Source organism: Macaca fascicularis, chromosome 17 (assembly GCF_037993035.2).
Source record: "Macaca fascicularis isolate 582-1 chromosome 17, T2T-MFA8v1.1".
Lineage (NCBI taxonomy): Eukaryota > Metazoa > Chordata > Mammalia > Primates > Cercopithecidae > Macaca > Macaca fascicularis.
This window is the reverse complement of record NC_088391.1, coordinates 98,955,344-98,975,888: the sequence shown is the minus strand read 5'-3', so window position 1 is coordinate 98,975,888 and position 20,545 is coordinate 98,955,344. Positions and strand designations below refer to the sequence as shown.

Genomic DNA, 20,545 nt, shown 5'->3' with positions numbered 1-20,545 from the left:
GAGTTCTTCATTCTTCACATTGAGTGAGCTAAGGGGGAGGAGGGAAAGGAGGGGGTAGTCTTGTTGTCTCAAGGGTGAAAAGTGGAAGAATATCCACATATAAGTGGATCCTCGCAGTTCAAACCTGTGTTGTTCAAGGGTCAGCTATAATGTCATGACCCTTCTTTGCTTCTTGGGAGCATTTCCAGCATCATTAGTCACACTTTCCATAGGTCTCATGGTGTTATTCAAGGTTTATGATATTGCATTAAGCAAGATGAAAAATACACACAAATAATGAGAAATCATTCTTACTGCAATTCCCAATTTATTGGAGATACAACTGGCTCATGCAGAGATGATGAGCATCACATGGTGTTTTAAGCAGATACACCACTTGAGCTCACTGCAGTAGCAACAGGAGGTGGCTATGAAATTATTACAGTAGTACAATATGTACCACAGTTAATTTTATGCAGTTATGACTTAATACTGCATGTTTATGTTTGTTTCCATTTCTCTAGACTACAAATGGCGCCATGTACAGTCTGTTTGTATGCATATGTTTTGAGAATTTTTAACTGTTGTGTATATTTTATGATAGTAATAAGAAAATACACTAGTATCTACATATATTTTATCCATTCATGACATGGCTAATTAATCTTAATATTTTCAACATTTCAAGGATACGCAGTTCTTCCATGAGTTTTTTCAAGTTATTGCAAATCTACAAACAATTTTCCAATAGGTTTATTGAAAAAAAAATCCACCTGTAAGTGTACCCATGCTGTTAAAACTTGCGTTGTTCAAGTCTCAACTGCGTGCAATATATACCTATATGCACACTGTATCAAGCTTTATTAAAAAGTCTAGGACAAACCATGAAATAATTATAGTAACTACTTCTGGGCTGTAGAAAACTGGGTACATGTTTTTTCACTTTGTTTGAATCTACAAATTGCAAATCATTTGGTGAGAGATTCTCATCAGTATACTATTCCTGGATACCATTAAAACACAAATACATGAAAGTATTAATAGGAGAATTTTGGGACAATGTGACCCAAGAAGATATTTCTTTCCTACTCTATTATTTTTTTCCTTCTTCAATCTGCTGAAATGAGTCTACACCTTTTTTTAAACTGTAAAGTTAAAGTTTATTTTTAAAACTAGTATTTAGAAACAGGAGGATACTAGCAGTGAAGGTTAAGGAGATTGAAGAATCCTGACCCTACTAGTTATTGAAGCCTCTTATAATACAAATGACCTTAAAAAGATTATTTAAAGCATATAAATAGAATAATTAATCAATGAAAAAAAAGAGTCTCACATAGATTCAACTCTTATGAGGAACTGAATGAAACACAGTAAGCTTTTCAACACCAAGGAGTTACAAAGAACTATTTAATACATTTGGTTGCGATAGCAGTTTGGAAGGAAGAAAGAGAGAGGGGGAAGTTAAAGCCAATGCAAGATGATTCATCAAAATAAACAACAGATGGACTAATGAGTTCAAACAAAACACTCAACTATCAAAAAGTCAAAGTGGCGGGGAGTCAACTACTTAACAAATCATGAACAAATGTATTTTTAGCTTTAATATTAGGGAAAAATTTTTAAAGATTATCGCTTTACTATAAAGAAATGCAAAATGTTCAAGTAAAAAAAGCAGCAAAACCGTTTAAATATTTACATCAAAATTTTGATCAATAATCAATATATCTAATTAGGAAGAGCTTATCCAAAATTATAAAAACATTGGACAGACAACTGGAGACAGTTATAAATAAAAATTTGCAAAAGATAAAACTATAAATAATCACAATATGCAGAAAGTTTATTCATATTAGTAAACAAGCAACACATCAAAATAAATGTGAGATACTGTTTTACAACTACTAAACTAGTCAAAATACATTTTAAAAATAACATGCTAGCAAGAATGTGGAGAACTGGTACACCACATTTTTGATTGCATGTGTAACTCATTTGGAAAACAATATGGCAGCTGGAAACAAGGGAGATGAAGATGTTTCTTCTCCCTAGCTCAGCTATTTCACTATATGGATTTTATGTGGAATATATAATTTCACAGAAATAAAAGAATTCTGTACAAAACTTTTGCACATTTTATTATAACGAAGAGAATAGAAATAACTAAAACAATTGTTAGATAAATTTATACAGATATATGAAAAATACTTAGAAATAGGAAAAATCCTTATTGTATAAGTCAAAACAAAAAATGCCATAGTATATATTTCATATTATTTTCAATTATGTCAGAAATATAGATTATAAAGTGCAAACAATAAAAATAATTGATGTGTTAAAATAATAAAAATGTGCATGTTTCCTAGTTTAAGCCCAGTTATTCCTGATCACTGGTACAAAGATATAATAACCAGATACCAAAAATTACGGTTTTATAAAATAAGAAATAATTTTTTTATGAATAAAGCATATAGTCAAAAAATAAATTTATAGTCAGGGTACCTCACACGTGTGTGTGTGTGTGAGAGAGAGAGAGAGAGAGAGACAGAGATGGAAGGGTTCCTGGTCTATCTCTCACTACGTTTCTTATGTAATTCTCTCCAGAAGTGAAAATACACATAAATTATTGCAAGTATTCTGTGGACTTCATAGAGCCACTGTGAAGGTTAAACAAAATAGTATGTTTGAAAATGCCTATTCTGGTCTATAGCTGTATGATACGTTCCAGGTGTTCAAAAATATTCTTTCAATATATTTAATAGAAGGACAATAATATCAAGAAGTTGTTACATTATAATTTAATAAATGTAATACAAAGACTCTTTTCTTCACCTTCAAATGAAAGAACTAGAGCTGATAATTTTGGTAGGCCCTACCAACTCTGTAGAGTTCTGGGGAATGAGCAGAACATGAAGAAAGTCAGAAATCACTAAAGGATGATGATAAGAAGATGATAAATGCGTGGAAAAGCATACCTTAAAGAAAAGCTTTAAAATCTGTGTGTGTGTGTGTGTGCGCGCGTATGTGTGTGTAAAATAACCTTTTTAACAAATAAACAAAATTAAAGCACAACATACAGGGCCTTTCATTACAACCTTTATCTGGTTTCACAACATGTAATGCACATTCAGAAAATAGATGTCTATCACTTTCTATGACCGAGATAAGCAAAGTCTAAATCTAACACGTAGGGCTTTTTTTGATTTTTCTGGAACGATGAATAATGCTTCTCACATGGGAGGGCATTATCTACTTGAGGAAACACATATGGCCCTTTTACCTCCTCTGTGCTTAATGCACAGATAAATACTTACACATGCATAGAGAAATGCTTCCACTCACACCATCTGCTCATTGGAGGAAAAAGCACACCCATGTAGCCTATTACATTTGCCAGTGCTGGGGCTTTGCTCTAAAGCAATGTCTGCTTTGGATGGCAAATTTTATAGTCTCTATTTAATAGGTTCATAGAGGGGATACTCACCTCTAGCTCCCCCACACTAGATGCTTTTCTCTAATCCCTGACTCCTAAGGGAGTGTCTGCGCCCAAAACATACCTGTTTCTTCTGCACCCTGAATAGCACGCTTATTTCTGCTGCTCTGACTGGAGTTGCCTTCTCCTGGAGCTGGTGGTTCAAAGATCTATGAACAGAAAAATTCCACATTATTGGAAAGACAGCTGAGGCGAGGGAGAGGCAGCAGTGTAGGCAGGATCTTGCCTGAGGCTTGCAGCTGCTGCAAACTCACTTTCAGTCCCGCGGTGACAGCTGGAGCTTCCCCCAGACCGGCCTTGGGGGCTCTTGCTCTTGCTGGCAGCTTCTCCGCGTGGTGGCTCTGCAGCTCTGCCCGGAGGCTGGCCAGGTCCCCTTGCAGGGCGGCCACCTGGTAGAAAGACACCACCATGAGGCAGCAAGACAGCAGTGCCAGCAGCAAGGCTGCAGCCAGCAGCTTTCTGTCTTTGGAGGATCGAACAGAGGGGCTTTCCTTCTGTGGGAGGATGGAAACACACTCCTTCAGTTTCATTTCTTCTCTTTTCTTAAGGCAAGAAGTAAGGCGTGACTGCTCCCTTTCTGTGGAGTCATCCATATCACTACTTGAACTTTGAAGGTTGGGGCCTTTAGAATAAGTGACCACAGGGAATGGATCATTTCCTGTTATCTGTGTTTGTTGATGTCCTGTGTGCACTACATGGCAGGGCTTGGCTCACCCCTCAGGAGAGTTCTCCTGAATTTTCTTCTTTCTGCCTTGCTGCATCTCTACCCCTGCTGTACAGTAGGTTTGCTGGCATTTACCCTCCAACTGGATTGCTCAATCTGTCTTCCTCATTTCACTTTCAGTTTTTGTAAGAATTTCAAAGTCATCTCACAACACTCACGCTCAAGTAGATTTAAAGCCCCTTAAATCTGCTGGGGAAACTTGGAGTTTGGATTGGCACCTTCAAGGGAAAGCTTTTAAGATATGCACAGGTCTAAGAAGCCCACCATTAAGCATAGTAAGGGAACTGTGTCTGCTTGGGGCCACGTGGCTTCATAAGGAAGGGGGAAAAGCAGCTGAACGTTCCTGCTGCTGTCATAAAAATAATTAATGTGAAGGTCACATAAGCTAAGTGCTTTAGCATTGACTTGTTCTTAGCTAGAGAGTGATTTATTAACAGTCTTCAAGTATGAAATAAAACGGAGAATCCTTGAAGGAAGTGTGGAAGTAAGTCCACTGGGAAATATTCATATTATTATACTAATAATGTCATAAAAAGAATGAGACTAAATTTTACAGACATATTTAGATTAGCTATCTGAAGGATTCCCTAAATATAAGTGAACATATTTTTAAGGAAAACATGCATAAACTTTTTTCTTCTGAGACTCATCACTGAAACTCTATCATGCATATGAATGGCCTGTCCCGAGGAGCCTGGTCTCAGCTTTGCTGCTCAGACTTCTGAAGCTTTAAGTCCCTACTCAGTCTGATACTAGTTGAGGAGAATCAGCCTTCTCTCCAGCTCCAAATGCCTGACTGCTACCATCAACCACTCTCAAGTAGCTTTTCTACAACTCCCATGTTGACTGTGCGGCAGCCTAACAGGTCGGTATACAAGAGGTCCTTGATCAAACAAGAGCCACCTTAGCTTTTGATTTTTCTGTTGTTGACTTGGGGACCTGTGAGGACTATTGCATTAATTCTAGTCCTGCCTTATCCTGATAGCTGGTTCCTGGACATTCCCCAGTTTCTCACTCTTTGCCCCAGCATTGAAATATTGATTCATCTTTCAATTAACATTACTGAGCACTTAGCAAGCCCTGGGTAGTCACTACTCCCCTATGGACTAAGACTGGTGAGCTTTAGTTCTGTCTCACTCTACATTTCCATACAGTCTTCAGTAAGAAATTTACAGAAATAACATAGTGCAGAGTGGAGAACTCTAGACCCAGGCTTCTAGACTGCAAATCCTGCCTCACCCCTCACTCTCCTTAGGCAAAGTACTTAAACTCTCTGTGATTCCATTTCCTCACCTCTGAATTCGTATGACGGTATTAACTGTCCCTGAGATACGTAATGAGGCTTACAAGAATGTGGAAACAAATTACACTTTGGATGCTTCCATTTAAAAAAAAATTATTTCCACAGTTTTGGGGGAATAGGTGATATTTGATTACATGATTAAGTTATTTAGTGGTGATTTGTGAAATTTTGGTGCACCCATCACCCGAGCAGTGTAGACTTTGAGCCCAATTTTTAGTCATTTATTCCTCACACCCCTCCCACCCTTTCCCCTGAGTCCCTAAAGTCCATTATATCATTCTTATGCCTTTGCATCCTTGCAACTGAGCTCCCACTATGAGTTAGAACATGCAATGTTTGGTTTTCCATTCCTGAGTTACTTCACTTAGAATAATAGTCTCCAATCCCATCCAGGCTGATGTGAACGCCATTAATTCATTCCTTTTTATGGGTGAGTAGTATTCCATCATATATATGTACCACAGTTTCTTTATCCACTCATTGACTGACGGGCTCTTGGGCTGGTTCTACATTTTTGCAATTGTGAATTGTGCTGCCATATATATGTGTGTGCAAGTATGTTTTTCATATAATGACTTATTTTCTTCTGGGTAGATACCCAGTAGTGGGACTGCTGGATCAAATGGTAGTTCTACTTTTAGTTATTTAAGGAATCTCCACACTGTTTTTCACGGTGGTTGTACTAAATGATTGGGGAAATGCAAATCAAAAGCACGGTGTGATGCTTCCAGTTTTTCATTCACTTTTATTCTTTACATTCAAAGTATGAATGAAACATTTTTCAGTTACAAACAGTGCTCTAATAGACATTTTCTACAAGTGTGCTTGTAACATCTGCAAGGGTTTCCCAGCAAATGTCTGCTGAGGGATAAGCACATCTTCACTTTTACAGGCGCCACCCAGTTACCCTCTGATGAGTTCCCATTTCCTCATTGTCTCACTACAAAATGACGCAGTCAGACTTACTTGTTTTTACCATTAGGACTGTTCTTTTTTTTCCTTTGCATCTGCAAGTTTCCAAGATCTTTTTAAAATAACTCGTTATTATCATTATCCTGGCCTCAAAAATAGGCTGCTCTCTAATTTCTCTTACCTATAACTCCCACAATAAGGTGACTGTGCCCCAGTCTAACAGGTACATAGACAAGAGGTCCTTCCATCTTCCAGGTGGAAGTCTTCTTTTATAAGGATGTTTGTAAACGCTTTTGCATCAGGCATGACACAGTACAATTCTTTTCTGTCAGTTCTTGTTCCAGATCAATTAGGGTAAGTCATACGGAGCAACCTTGCCATAAAAAATGGAATTCGTATGAAGATTGTATGAAGGCCTTCTTACTGAAAGTAATTGAGATCCTTCAGATTATGTGTTTGTGTATTCTTATGACCTAAATACATGCAGAAATGAAAGGATGCAAGGCAGTGCTAGAAAGCAACTTCTCTCTGCGTTTCGCTCAGGGTTTCCTGTAGCCACTGCTTCTCTCCGTCCGGTTGACATTCTCCCACTTCTGGCGAGTCATTCCCCTCCATATCCCTCAGAGAAAATTTTGAAGACAGGGAATGATTTGACTGCTTTAGGGAATTCTCTCTGCCTTCGTCACTCTGTTGGGCAGAGACTTTCATGCCTGACCATCTCAAAAGAAAGTCACTGGACAGCCTACACTCAGCCATTTTTAAACCAGTGGCCAATGTTTGTTGCGGCAACAAGCAGTACCATGCATAAAATGGGCGAGTGCTTCTTCCACGAAGGGCAGCCGTGGTGTCCCTCTGGCCAGAGGGACAGCAAGCAGGGATGGCAATGTGCACGTCCTCCACAGGGATCTGACAGTTGCATTTTCTCTAAAGACAGGTAGAAAACGAAGTGACATTCATGACTCTTCAATCTCTTATTCGATGAACAAAAGGAAGTTATTACTCCATAAATCGAGAATCTGTTTCCTGAAGAGGAAATGGTTTGGCAATAATTTAACAGAAATTCTGTTAAACAAGAAGTATATTCACGTTCATTGAATAATACACCACATCACAAGTTTATTCAGGGACAAAAGACCACGGTATCTGAGCCAGATTGTGCAGCGATCTTCTTATACTATATTCAGTGTTTACTGACAGTGTTTAGCTGCTTTTTACACACATCTTTTTCTCAATGTAAGTGTAAAGCATTCTTCTGTCATTCAATCAACAAACTGAGATACTAGTGCTTTGTGATTGATGAAATTGTTCTATCCACTCAGAAATAGGCAGATGGGGTTGAAAAGAATATAACTTGTGAGTTTGTCCGGGAGTCAGAAACAGCAGAAAATAAACATTCACTCTCTGACTACGTTCTTACACTGACAACCTCAAAAATATTTTTAAAAATGAATTATAAATTTCTGGCTAAATAGTGCTATAAAGAATTACAGGTTTGAGGAATCTCTCCTATGCCCCTTTTCTTTGAGGAAAAGGGTGTTTTTAACAAGGATTTAGACCAGTCAAGCATGGCGACAACAGCTCTTTTAGATCTGTAAATGTACCTAAAAGTATATCTAGATAAAATTGGCATCCTAAAGCACTCAGAATATGGAAAATAGCATGATATAGGTTAAGTATTGCATTTCAGGAAAATATGCTGTTTTCTGGTAGAAATATTATACATATATACATAAAATAATATATATAAAAATGTACAGATATACACACTATATATAATGGAGAGAGAGTATGTGCAGTAAGTTATTATATAGTTAAACTTGATTTAAAAGGCAAATGTTAATCACTGTATACAATTTTTAATTTAAAAAAATTTAATTCACATATTACATATGAGATACAGTGTTATGTTTTGATATATGTATACAATGTGTAACGATCAAATTAGGAAAATTAACATATCCATCACCTTAGACATTTATCATTTCTATCTGGTGAGAACATTGAAAATCCTGTCTTCTAGCTCTATTGAAATATGTAATATATTATTGTTAACAATAGCCGCCCTACTGTACAACGGAATACTGAAAATCGTTCTTCCTATCTAACCCTGACTTTGTACCAGGTGACAAACCTCCACCGCAATACCTCTGGTAACCACTCTCCTACTCTCTACTTCTATAAAATCAACTTTTTAAGATTGTACATGTAAGTGAGATTACACACTATTTGTCTCTCTGTGCCTAGCTTATTTCACTTAATATAATGCCCTCCAGGTTCATCCGGGTGGCTACAAATGAGAGGATTTTATTTTTTATGGCTGAATAGTAGTCCACTGTGTTATACCACATTTAAAAAATTCATTCATCTACTGATGGGCACTTAGGTTGATTCCATATTTTGGCTATTGTGAATAGTGCTGAATCAACATGGGGATATTTCTTTGATACACTGATTGCTTTCTTTATAGACCTAGTGATGGAATTGCCCAAGTATGGTAGTTCTATTTTTAGTTTTTTGAGGAACCTCCATACTGTTTTCCATAGTGGCTGTACTAAATTTATATTCCCATTAACAGTGCACCAGCGTTCCCTTTCTCCACATTCTCACCAGGTAGAGGTCATCATCAGTGAAATAAGCCAAGCATAAAAAGACATATATCACATGTTCTCATTCATATGTGGGAGCTAAAAAGGTAGTTCTTATGAATATAGAGAGTTGATACGTGCTTACCAGTGGCCAGGAAGAGTAGGGAGAAGGGTGGAGGGATGAAGAGAGATTGATTAACGTTAGAAAAAATAAAACCTAATGCTTGATAGATTAGTAGGGCAACTATAGTTAGCATTAACCTGTTGTACATTTCAAAATAGCTAGAAGAGAATCATTTTAATGTTCCCACAAAACAAAAAGATAAATATTCAAGGTGATTAATATCCCAGTTACCCTGAATTGTTCTTTACATATTATATGATGTATCAAATTTTCACATATATCCTGAAAATATGTGCATCTGTTTTGTATCAATAAAACAAATAAATTTAAATTTAAATTTAATAAATGGACTGTAAATATTTTAATGATTTATTTTAAATTTTGCTTATTAACTTTTGAGAAGAGGATGGGGTTAAGAGTGTAGGCTCTGAAGCCAGAAGAAGCGTCTGTATGCCCACTTTTGCTTCACCATCTTAACAGAATCTTTCTTGCCCTAAATCTAGAAGCCGACTTTGTTTAGATCTCTATCTCTGTGGGATGCTGACATAATCTCACACTTTAGGGAAGTCCTAATCATGAAATCTACTCACGATGACTCCATCCACATCACCACTGATTGCTAAGGGTGGACAAATGAGACAGGCTTTTTACAGTTGGTTGTGAGGTGGTCTCCTGGGGGGAACTGCTAGGAGACAGTTCCTCATTCTTAAAGAGATTGACAAGAAAGAGATGCTGTTCTCCCAGTAGACATTACAAGCCTGCCCGTGATCACCGCGAACTGGCATCTTGCAACTGCCGTCAGGCCCAGACTGAAACACTGTTGACGAGAACATGATTCTGGAGGGAAGCTGGCTCTGTTAGGACATAATTGTCCTGCTGGATTACTCAACTCTTCACACTTGTTATTTGGATCATACTATTTCCTAACTGTTTATGCCAATGTGAGACAAGATTAGGTGTTAATTCATCCAAAGACATCCTAAATCTGCTAGTTAGATTAGCAGTTTGATTAGGATCCAAAGACATCCTAATTCTGCTAGTTTTAAGAATTGTAATCTTATACAACCAAAGAACTTTGTATAAGAGAGTTTTAAATGTTCTTTCAGAATTTTTCCAAATGTCCACTTTTTGAAACTGTGGTGTAAAGAGAAAAGGTCAACACCCACAAGCTAGAAAAACTAATTCATTTATTAAGAAGAGTCTTATATCCAGTTTTAATATAAAGTTATTTTTAAATAATTTAAGCTCTTTAATATGTTAGGAATCTTAAGAAAAAGTACTATTATGTGAAGATGTATTTAATGAATCTGTCTTTTCCATGTGGAACCAAAATAAATGTAGTCACCTCTTTCAGAAAAAAAAATGCAAAATCAGAATTTGTGCATCTCCATGTAAGAAGGGAATAATTTCAAACTAAGAAAAAAATAAGAGAGATATAGTGTATTCTGAGAAAACTGCAACATGAATGCATCTTTCTTCTCCTTTACTGACAGTTGTAAATTATCTTTCTTCTCTGAGCCATATTGCAGTAGAACTTAGAGGTAATTGGGTGTTAGTGAGGGACTTTTTGCTCTAATTGGCCCTAGATAGAGAAAAATAATGTTTTGAGGTTTATTTCTCAAGAGTATTTGTAGTACTATATCTGAGACCCAAGTCTCAATGGGTCTTAGATAGAATGATTGAGCAGAAATCTGTGGGCCCCAGGCAGTGACTACATCAGCCTCACAGGAATATGCCAAGTTTCCTAGGCCTCTGAGCACCCACAAAGGAAGTAAGTGTTTAGGGTTAGTCCTCCATGTCCCTAAAGCTGAGAGACTATCAGAGGATCACAAGAAACAAAAGTCTCCCCCAAATGCCTCAGAGTAGACTAGAAGGTTCCCTGCTAGTCCAGTCCTGACTCATGGGTTAGACAGGACTTGATTTCTCACCTCCTGAGGCTAGACTGCCCCAGCTGAGCCATCAAATCAAACACAGGAGGTGTTTAAGAGAGATAAGCCATCAAAGAAGGAGAGCACAGAACATCCCAGCCTGCACACAACACAAAGGGATGGAGACAACTTGAATTTTAAAAACTAATAGAGGATTTAAGATTAAACTGAATAAATTTTTTAGGAACTAAAAAATCTCTCTATAGTTTTCAATTAAACAATTTAATATATGCATTGAAGAAAAGGATGGTCACTTTTGAGCACTGAGTTACTGGCCTGTAGGCTCAAACAGAATTAAAATCTCAAAACTCAGAGTGTTTTGCAACTCACATGCAAGAAAAATGGGTACATAAAAGGAGGGAGAGGATATAGATTAAACAGAGGCAATGACATAAAAACTTACAGGAGAAAATAATAATGCTTCTTAATCTATGAAAGACCTGAAACTACAGTTTGAAAGTGCTTATCAAGTCATAGGTTAAAATGCTGAGAAAATCTGTATGGGTAGCCTTTTGGAAAGAAAAAGGAAGGGAGGGAAGGAAGGAAGGAAGGAAGGAAGGAAGGAAGGAAGGGAGGGAGGGAGGGAGGGAGGGAGGGAGGGAAAAGTGCTGAGAAAAATCGACCCAGGTAATGTCTGATGGTATTACTGAATATAGAAAGAGTTGTTGGGATATGATGAAAATAAAGTATATAAAATCTTATAAAATGCATTTAAAGCTATTTTTATGAGGAAAAAATGGTATCTTTAATGGCATGGTTTAAAAAGAAGAACAGAAAGAAATAATCTGAGCATACAGTTCACAAAGCCCTAACAAGTTATAAGGTGAAAACAAATTAAGCTAAAAGATAGGAGTAAAAAATATAAAAGAGATTAGTGAAATAAATAATAACTATACAATAAAGAGAATTAAAAATTGGTTATTTGAAATAACAAAGAAAATGAATAATTTGTTATAAGACAAAGTAAAAAGAGAAAGTATGAAATTTAATAACAGAAATTTTAAAAGAGGGACATTTTAGAGCTATTACATCCTAAACAGGTAAGAGGATATTATGTATAAATTTGTGCAGTAAAATTAAGGGGAAATTGAAGTATACATGCATTTCTCTTGAGTACAAAAAAAAATGAAATAACAAAGTAGGTAAACCAATTGCAGAGGAAGGATATTCACCATTCACTCTTTCAGTATTGTTCTAGGTACTAGGCATACAAAAATTAAAACAGGGAGAAAAAAAGTCAGAAAGAAAAAAGAAAACTCCTGTGTCATGGAGTTAAATTCTATTGTATAAGATCATTTTAAACGATTTCAGTTTTTACTTGATAAATTTATACAAAATAGTTTCTCATCTGGTTTTTCATTTCTTTTGTATCTGTGGTTACACATTTAAAAAAATTGTATGCATATGATTTCTCCTTTTATTCTTGAAAGAATAGCTAAAACTTATCTGCTTTGTTACTGTCATGTAAGTAATCAGCAGATGGTTCTATTATCATTATGATTTGTCTCATTCTACTTAAGTTTGTTTTGTTGTTTTCTTTAGTCTGACTTCTTCAGTTGAGTGTTCAAACATTCATTTCCTTTCTTATTTGTTGATAGGCTATTAAAATTCCTAAGAGCATTGCTTAGTAAAATTTAATGATATCAGGTATGTATTGTGTTTTATTGTTTTTTATATATTGTGCTTATTATTTTCTAGAAAATATTAATAATATAAATTAATCTAAAAATTTTCTTTGGATTTCCAATTTGACTTAAAAGTTATTTAAGAGATATTTGTTAATTTGTTTTAATTTCCAGAATTTTTTTTCATTTTTCTCACTAACTTCTATTTTATTGTATTGCATTCAGATTATTTTCTCTCACTATTTCTATTTACAAAGCTTAATCAGAGTTTCTTTAGGGATTAATAGTATTGTCATTTGTGTGAATACAACATAGCTACTTGAAAAGAAGGGATACCCTTAATAATTTTATTATTTTAGTCTACAATATCTCCATTTTTGTTTATATGATGTCATAGAATAATACAGATGAGTAAAATTTCCCATATCTACTGTTTTTTCCTGTGTATTTCCAATTGTTTTTCTTGTAGTTTTAGTTTTATGGTTAATGAAACTATATTATTTAGCATTATAACATTCAGTGCAAAGATAATCAAAAATGAGAGGGAGATAATAAATTCTGTTTATCAAAAAGATAACTTTTCCCCAAATGTACAAGGAATACTTAAATTTTTTTTATTTTTTATTTATTTATTTTTTTTTGAGACGGAGTCTCGCTGTGTCGCCCAGGCTAGAGTGCAGTGGCGCGATCTCCGCTCACTGCAAGCTCCGCCTCCCGGGTTCACGCCATTCTCCTGCCTCAGCCTCCTGAGTAGCTGGGACCACAGGCACCCGCCACCGCGCCCAGCTAATTTTTTGTATTTTTAGTAGAGACGGGGTTTCACCGTGGTCTCGATCTCCTGACCTTGTGATCCGCCCGCCTCAGCCTCCCAAAGTGCTGGGATTACAGGCGTGAGCCACCGCGCCTGGCCTGATACTTAAAATTTTAATCAAAATGGACAACCTCCAGCCAGCCTGGCTGTCACAGGCATGCTGCCACACACATGAACTCAGGCGGAGCTGGCCCAAGAGCCACCTGAAAAACTCACAGAATTACAGAAATAATAAAGGGGAGCTGTTACAGGACACTAAAGTAGAGTGGTTTATTACTTAGTAATACCTAAGTGATATATCCCATTTATTGAAATAATCTCATAAAAATAGAAATCATTACAAAAAGATGATCAAAGAGTTGCTTACTTGAAAATGTAAAACTACATTCACAGGTCAAGTTTGTATCAAAGAAGTATGCAAAACTGCGGTTAGAAATTACCTAGAAAGTCACAAAAGGGAAAACAACTTATACCAAACATATGAGCCAAAGTAGTACTCATTAAAAAGTTACAGCATTGAAAACAAAGCTATAATATAAACACAATGATGTTCAAAAGAATTAATAATCATCCAAAGAAATTTAAAAAGGAATAAGCCAAAATAATCCAGGTAATGAAATTAAATAAAGATAGTTAACACTGATGATTAATTAGATATTGTTAGTTAAAATGTGAGCAAAGATTATTTTTTATATGTATATATATATACATACATACATTTACATACTTTAAGTTCTGGTTTACATGTACAGAACGTGCAGTTTTGTTACACAGGTATACACATGCCATGGTGGTTTGCTTGAAAATGTAAAATAATAAGGTTGTTTTGGAAGCCAATCTAATGATACTAGAAATATTAAAAACATATCTACACTTCAACTCAACAGTCTTACTACTGAGCATTTATCCATGGTATCCATGGTGAAAAAAAAAACACAATAGAAAAAGTGTGTGTGTGTATGTGTGTTTGTATGTGTGTGTGTACATGATGTCAAGTAAAATTAAATTCTATTTTGTTTAGTACTCTATGAGGGTTCAAAGATTTCTCTTGTGTTTTTCTGCTACTCAAATATAAATACTCTTGTCCTCAAATTGTTTTATTACCATGACTGATTGCTAAAACAGAAACATAATTTATATGAAAACTCCCAAAATCTGTTTTAGATAGTTTCAGACAGTCATAAAACATGTCTAGTAGTGGAGACAGTATGAGTTCATAATTGTACTTGTCGTTGGTTACTTCTAAATTTACTAAATTTAAAATGCACTTGCTAATTTTTTGTCTATTTTAAATATAAGCCTCTGGTTATTAAAAAGTAAACAAAAACTGGTGGGTGATTCCCAGAATTTTAACCAAAAGCATAATCTGTTATCTCATGGCAACAGCTGTTTACATACTTTAAATTGAATAATGAGCTTTCAACAGTTTCAAAATTTAAACACAATCCAGACCAATGTTGATATTTCCACACTCAGGACAAGTGGCGCAGTGTAAAATTCATGTGAAAATCTCATTATCACTATCAACCACCAACACTAGCAACAATTAACCAAGGATAACAAGTCAAAACAAATAAGTATAAACTGTACTCTACTAGTGACTATTAAAAATTCAGCACTTCAGAACACTAATCTTCAATCCTTTATCAAAAGCATGTTTTGACTTTTAAAAATGTGGTAAAACACACATATATTATACAATTTACCATCTTCATTATTTTTAAAGTCACTCTGCAATTTCTCTTTAATATCATTGACTTGTGAATTTATAATTCTCACTCTGTCCCAAACAAGGGAACCTATTACATTTTGTAAACTTCTGTAGGTCATGAATTTTGCACCTCAAAGAGGATCTGTGTATTATTGAAGGCTTAAGAGGACAGCAGTGTGTGAAACAAAGTCCTGGACTAGCACTCAGAAAAAAATGGGTTCTGGTTCAGTTGTTCAACTACATTTAGTCTTTTGACTCTTGAGTCTTATCTATTTATTCTTTGTGAAAAGATGTTATCTTTTCTGTAAGGTCTTTTCCACTCTAACTGGTGGCAGAGAAAGGTGTTTGGATTCCCAGGACTGTCTTCTTTGCTTACAATGTCTCTTCCAGCCCTGGATTTTTAAAATGTGATTTAAAAAAACAAAACTTTAAAAGATACCATCTTAACCATTTTTAAGTGTACAGTTCAGTAGTTTAAAGTATATTTACATTGCTGTGCAATCAATCTCCAGAACCTTTTTAGCTTTCAAGAATGAAACTCTATGCCCACTGAACGAGCAACTCCCCATACATACATATATACACGTGTGTATATATATACGTGTGTGTGTGTATATATATACGTGTGTGTGTGTGTGTGTATATATATCTCCAGCTTTTTCTTTTTCTCTGGAAAATTCTATCTTATTTCGTTCATCCATTCATCAATGTTCACTTGGGTGACCTCCACCTTTTGGCTATTGTGAATAATGCTGTTATGAACATGAGTATGCAAATATCTCTTTGAGGCTCTGCTTTCAATTCTTTTGGATATATACCCAGAGGTATAATTGCTGAAACATATGGTAATTCTATTTTTAATATTTTGAGAAACTGCTATACTGTCTTTCACAGTGGCTACATCATTTAGCACTCCCATCAAAAATTCACAAGAGTTTTAATTTCTTCCACATTCTTACTAACATTTGTTTTTTTTTTTTTTTTATGTTTGCCATCCTAATGGTTTTGAGGTGATAGTGCATTGTGGTTTTGATTTGTATTTTCCCTAATAATCAGTGAGTAATCATGACATTTAAAGAAACAATGTTTAAATTTTTTCTTTAAGTACAATACAAATGCTACTTTATCTATTTTAATGTAAAATAAAGCTGTAGACTTTATATACAAAAACAAGTTCTTGTTCACTGATCAGCAAATTTTCTCAAATATGCTGATTCATGGGCAAATATACTAGTGGGGGTAAAATTAGAAGTACAAGCTTGCTGAGTTGACCAGGGGATTTAGTTGGATTAATTTCCTAGTTATCATCAACCAAGCTATCCTGATAAACCTAATTCCTCCACAAGGACATGGTAAAATATTCTGTCAATCTGATTTTTGTTTACTAAGCCGCTTTTACTGACCAATTCGCACTCTAATTAATACATGATCTTTTCTTTGGATTTGTTATTCTTGTTTCATGAACTATTCTACTTTTTAAGGTGATTTTGCATAGATATAATCTATTATAACTAGTATTATAAAATAAAATATAAAACTGAAATGCAATGTACAAACCAGATGAATATCCTGTTTCCAAAAAATGCATATTAAAACTACATGGATTTCAAATTTCTTTTGTATCAAAATAAACTTATGCTAACTTGTTATAATATGTCTAAACAAGATCCAGTTTGAGGCACTGGGAAGAATATGACATCAGTTTGAAAAGAGCTCAATCAGAGCAACAAGAATTCTATAAACTGAAGCAAGAACAAACATCAAATTTCTGGTGAAGCTTGGGTGGAAGAATGGTGAAATCACTGATGTTTTGGAAAAATGGTGAAATCACTGATGACGTTTTATGAAAAGTTTATGGGGACAATGCCTGATATGATTTGGGCTGTGTCCCCAGCCGAATCTCATCTCGAACTGCAGTTCCCATGATCCCCACATGTCATGGGAGGGACCCTGTGAGAGGTAATTGAATCATGGGGGCAGTTACTTCCACATTGTTCTTATGATAGTGAGTTCTCATGAGATCTGATAGTTTTATAAGGGGTGTTGACCCCGCTTTGTTCTGCACTTCTCATTGCTGCTGCCATGTGAAGAAGGATGTGTTTGCTTCCCCTTCCACCATGATTGTAAGTTTCCTGAGGTCTCCTAAGCCCTGCTGAACTGTGAGTCACTTAAACCTCTTTCCTTTATAAATTACTCAGTCCTGGTTATGTCTTTATTAGCAGCATGAGAACACTCAATTGGTGCCATAAAGAGGGGGCACTGCTGTAAAGATACCCAAAAATGCAGAAGTGACTTTAGGACTGGGTAACAGGCAGAGGTTGGAATAGGTTGGAGGGCTCAGAAGAAGACAGGAAGATGTGGGGAAGTGTGGAACTTCCTAGAGACTTGTTGAATGGCTTTCAACAACATACTGATTGTGATATGGACAAAGAAGTCCAGGATGATGTGGTCTCAGATGGAGATGAGGAAATTGCTGGAAAACAGAATAAAGGTGACTCTTGCTGTGTTTTAGCAAAGAGAGTGGTGGTATTTTTTCCCCCTGCCCTAGAGATCTGTGGAAATTTGAACTTGAGAGAGATAATTTAGTGTATCTGGTGGAAGAAATTTCTAAGCAGCAAAGCATTCAAGAGGTAACTTGAGTGCACTGAAAGCATATAGTTTTATCTATTTACAAAGATATGGTTTGGAATTTGAACTTATCTTTAAAAGGGAAGTAAAACATAAAAGTTCAGAAAATGTGCAGCCTGATGATTCAATAAAAAAGAAAAAAAAATTTTTTCTGAGAAGAAATTCAAGCCTGCTACAGATATTTGCATAAGTAACAAGGAGATGAATGTTAATCACCAAGACAATGGGGAAAATGTCTCCAGGGCATGTCAGAGACCTTCATGGCAGCCTCTCCCATCATAGGCCCAGAAGCCTAGGAGGAAAAAATGGTTTTCTGGGCTGGGCCTAGGACCCCTATGCTGTGTGCAGCCTAGGGACTTGGTGCCCTGCATCTCAGCTGCTCCAGCATGGGTAAAAGGAGCTAAAGTACAGTTCAGACCATGGCTTCGGAGGGTGCAAGCCCCAAGCCCTGGCACCTTCCATGTGGTGTTGAGCCTAAAGGTACACGAAAGTCAAGAAATGAAGTTTGGAAACCTCTGCCTAGATTTCAGAGAATGTATGGAAATGCCTGGATGACCAGGCAGGGTCTTCATGGAGAACCTCTCCTAGGGCAGTGCAGAAGAGAAATGTGGGGTTGGGGCCTCCCTACATAGTCCCCACTATGGCACTGCCTAGTGGAACTGTGAAAAGAGCTCCAAACCCCAGAACAGTAGATCTACCAGCAGCTTGTGCCATGTACCTGGAAAAGCAGCAGACACTCAACTCTAGTCATGAAGGCAGCCGGGGGTGCTATATGCTACAGAGTCACAGGGGTGGAGCTGTCCAAGGCCATGGGAGCCCACTTCTTGCATCAGCATGACCTGGATGTGAGACACAGAATCAAAGGAGATCATTCTGGAACATTAAGGTTTAATGACTGCCCTATTTGATTCTGGACTTGCATGGGGCCTGTAGCCCCTTTGTTTTGGTCGATTTCCCCATTTTGAATGGGTGTATTTAACCCATACCTGTATCCTCACTGTATCTAGGAAGTAACTAACTTGCTTTTGAGTTTACAGGCTTATAGGTACAAGGGACTTGCCTTATCTCAGATGAGACTTTGGACTTGGACTTTTGAGTTAATGCTGAAATGAGTTAAGAGTTTGGGGAACTGTTGGGAAGGCATGTTTGTGTTTTGAAATGTGAGGACATGAGATTTGAGAGGGGCCAGGGGTAGGATTATATGGTTTGGCTGTGTCCCCACCCAAATGTCATCTTGAATTGTAGTTCCCATAATCTCCATGTGTCATGGGAGGGACCCAGTTGGAGGTAATTGAATAATGGGGGTGGTAAACTCCATGCTCTTCTTGTGATAGTGAGTGAGTTCTCATGAGATCTGATGGTTTTTTTAAGGGCCTTTCTTCCACTTCAGTCTGCACTTCTCCTTGCTGCTGCCATGTGAAGAAGGGCATGTTGGCTTCCCCTTCCACCATGATTCTAAATTTCCTGAGGCCCTCCAAGCCCTGCTGAAATGTGAGTCAATTAAACCTCTTTCCAGCTGGGAGAAGTGGCTCACACCTGTAATCCCAGCACGTTAAGAGGCTGAGGCAAACAGATCACCTGAGGTCAGGAGTTCAAGACCAGCCTGGCCAAAATGGTAAAAACCCCATCTCTACTAAAAATACCAAAATTAGCCAGGTTTGGTGCAGACACCTATAATCCCAGCTACTCAGGAGGCTGAGGCAGGAGAATCACTTGAAACCAGGAGATGGGGATTGCAGTGAGCCAAGATCACACCACTGCACTCCAGCCTGGCCAACAGAGCAAGACTCCATCTCAAAACAAAACAACAACAACAACAACAACAAAGAAAGAAAACACCTCTTTCCTTTATAAATTTATCCAGTCTTGGGTGTGTCTTCATTAGCAGTGTGAGAATGGACTAATACAATGCCCCAAAGAAATCAGTGGTTTACAAATAGATAACTCACTTTAACAAGGGACAAGATAATGTTGAAGATGAAGCCTGCTATGGCAGACTATTTACATGAATTTGTGAGTATTAAAAAAAAAGTTTATGCTCTAATTGAAGAGAACTGATGATTACAGCAGAAATCATAGACATTTTAAAGCGTTCAGCTTACAAAATTATAAGTAAAAAATAAAAGTTGAGCAAACTTTCCACTCGACGGGTACTCAAACTGTTATTCCCAGATCAGCTGCAGACAACAGCAGAGCTTACAATGAAAATTTTAGGCAAGCAGGATCAAGATCCTAAAGCACTCCTCTGAGGAACTGTAAAAGCAGTAAAATCCTGAAGACAAAACACAATCAAAGCAATGGTTACTAAGAGGTAGAAGTGGTCCACTCAGAGCAAAAGGACACCAATAAAGAGCAAAAGTCATGGCAACAGTTTTGATGGGTACTCAAGACATTTTGCTCGTTTACTTTCTGAAGGATAAAAAAACAATAGCATCTGGTTATTAGGACAGTTTTTGAAAAAGTTAGCCAAAGCTTTAGCATAAAAACACCAGAGTCTTCCTCCAACACAGCAATGCTCCTGTTCGTTCCTCTCATCAAACAAGGGCTATTTTGCAAGAGTTTCAGTGAAAAATCATTAGGCATTAATTTTACAGTCCTGATTTGGCACTTTTTGGCTTCCTTTTTGTTTTCTAATCTAAAAAATTCTGGAAAGAGCACCGATTTTTCTTCTTAATACTGGAAAGAGCACCGATTTTTCTTCTTAATAATGTAAAAAAGATTCTAT

General features: G+C 36.6%; 1 protein-coding gene across 2 annotated transcripts in view; it reads right to left on the bottom strand.

Annotated features, from left to right (window-relative positions):
• TNFSF13B (TNF superfamily member 13b) overlaps nucleotides 1-20,545 on the bottom strand; it is a 91,845-nt gene that overhangs the window by 33,168 nt on the left and 38,132 nt on the right. For both annotated transcript variants that reach the window (XM_005586224.5, XM_045377416.3), the window contains exons 3-4: nucleotides 3,724-18,659; nucleotides 3,534-3,618 (exon numbers count right to left, since the gene is read on the bottom strand). In XM_005586224.5, coding sequence (XP_005586281.2) covers nucleotides 3,534-3,618; nucleotides 3,724-4,062 — 424 coding nt within the window. In that variant the 5' untranslated portion in view covers nucleotides 4,063-18,659. The remainder of the gene's footprint in view (nucleotides 1-3,533; nucleotides 3,619-3,723; nucleotides 18,660-20,545) is intronic.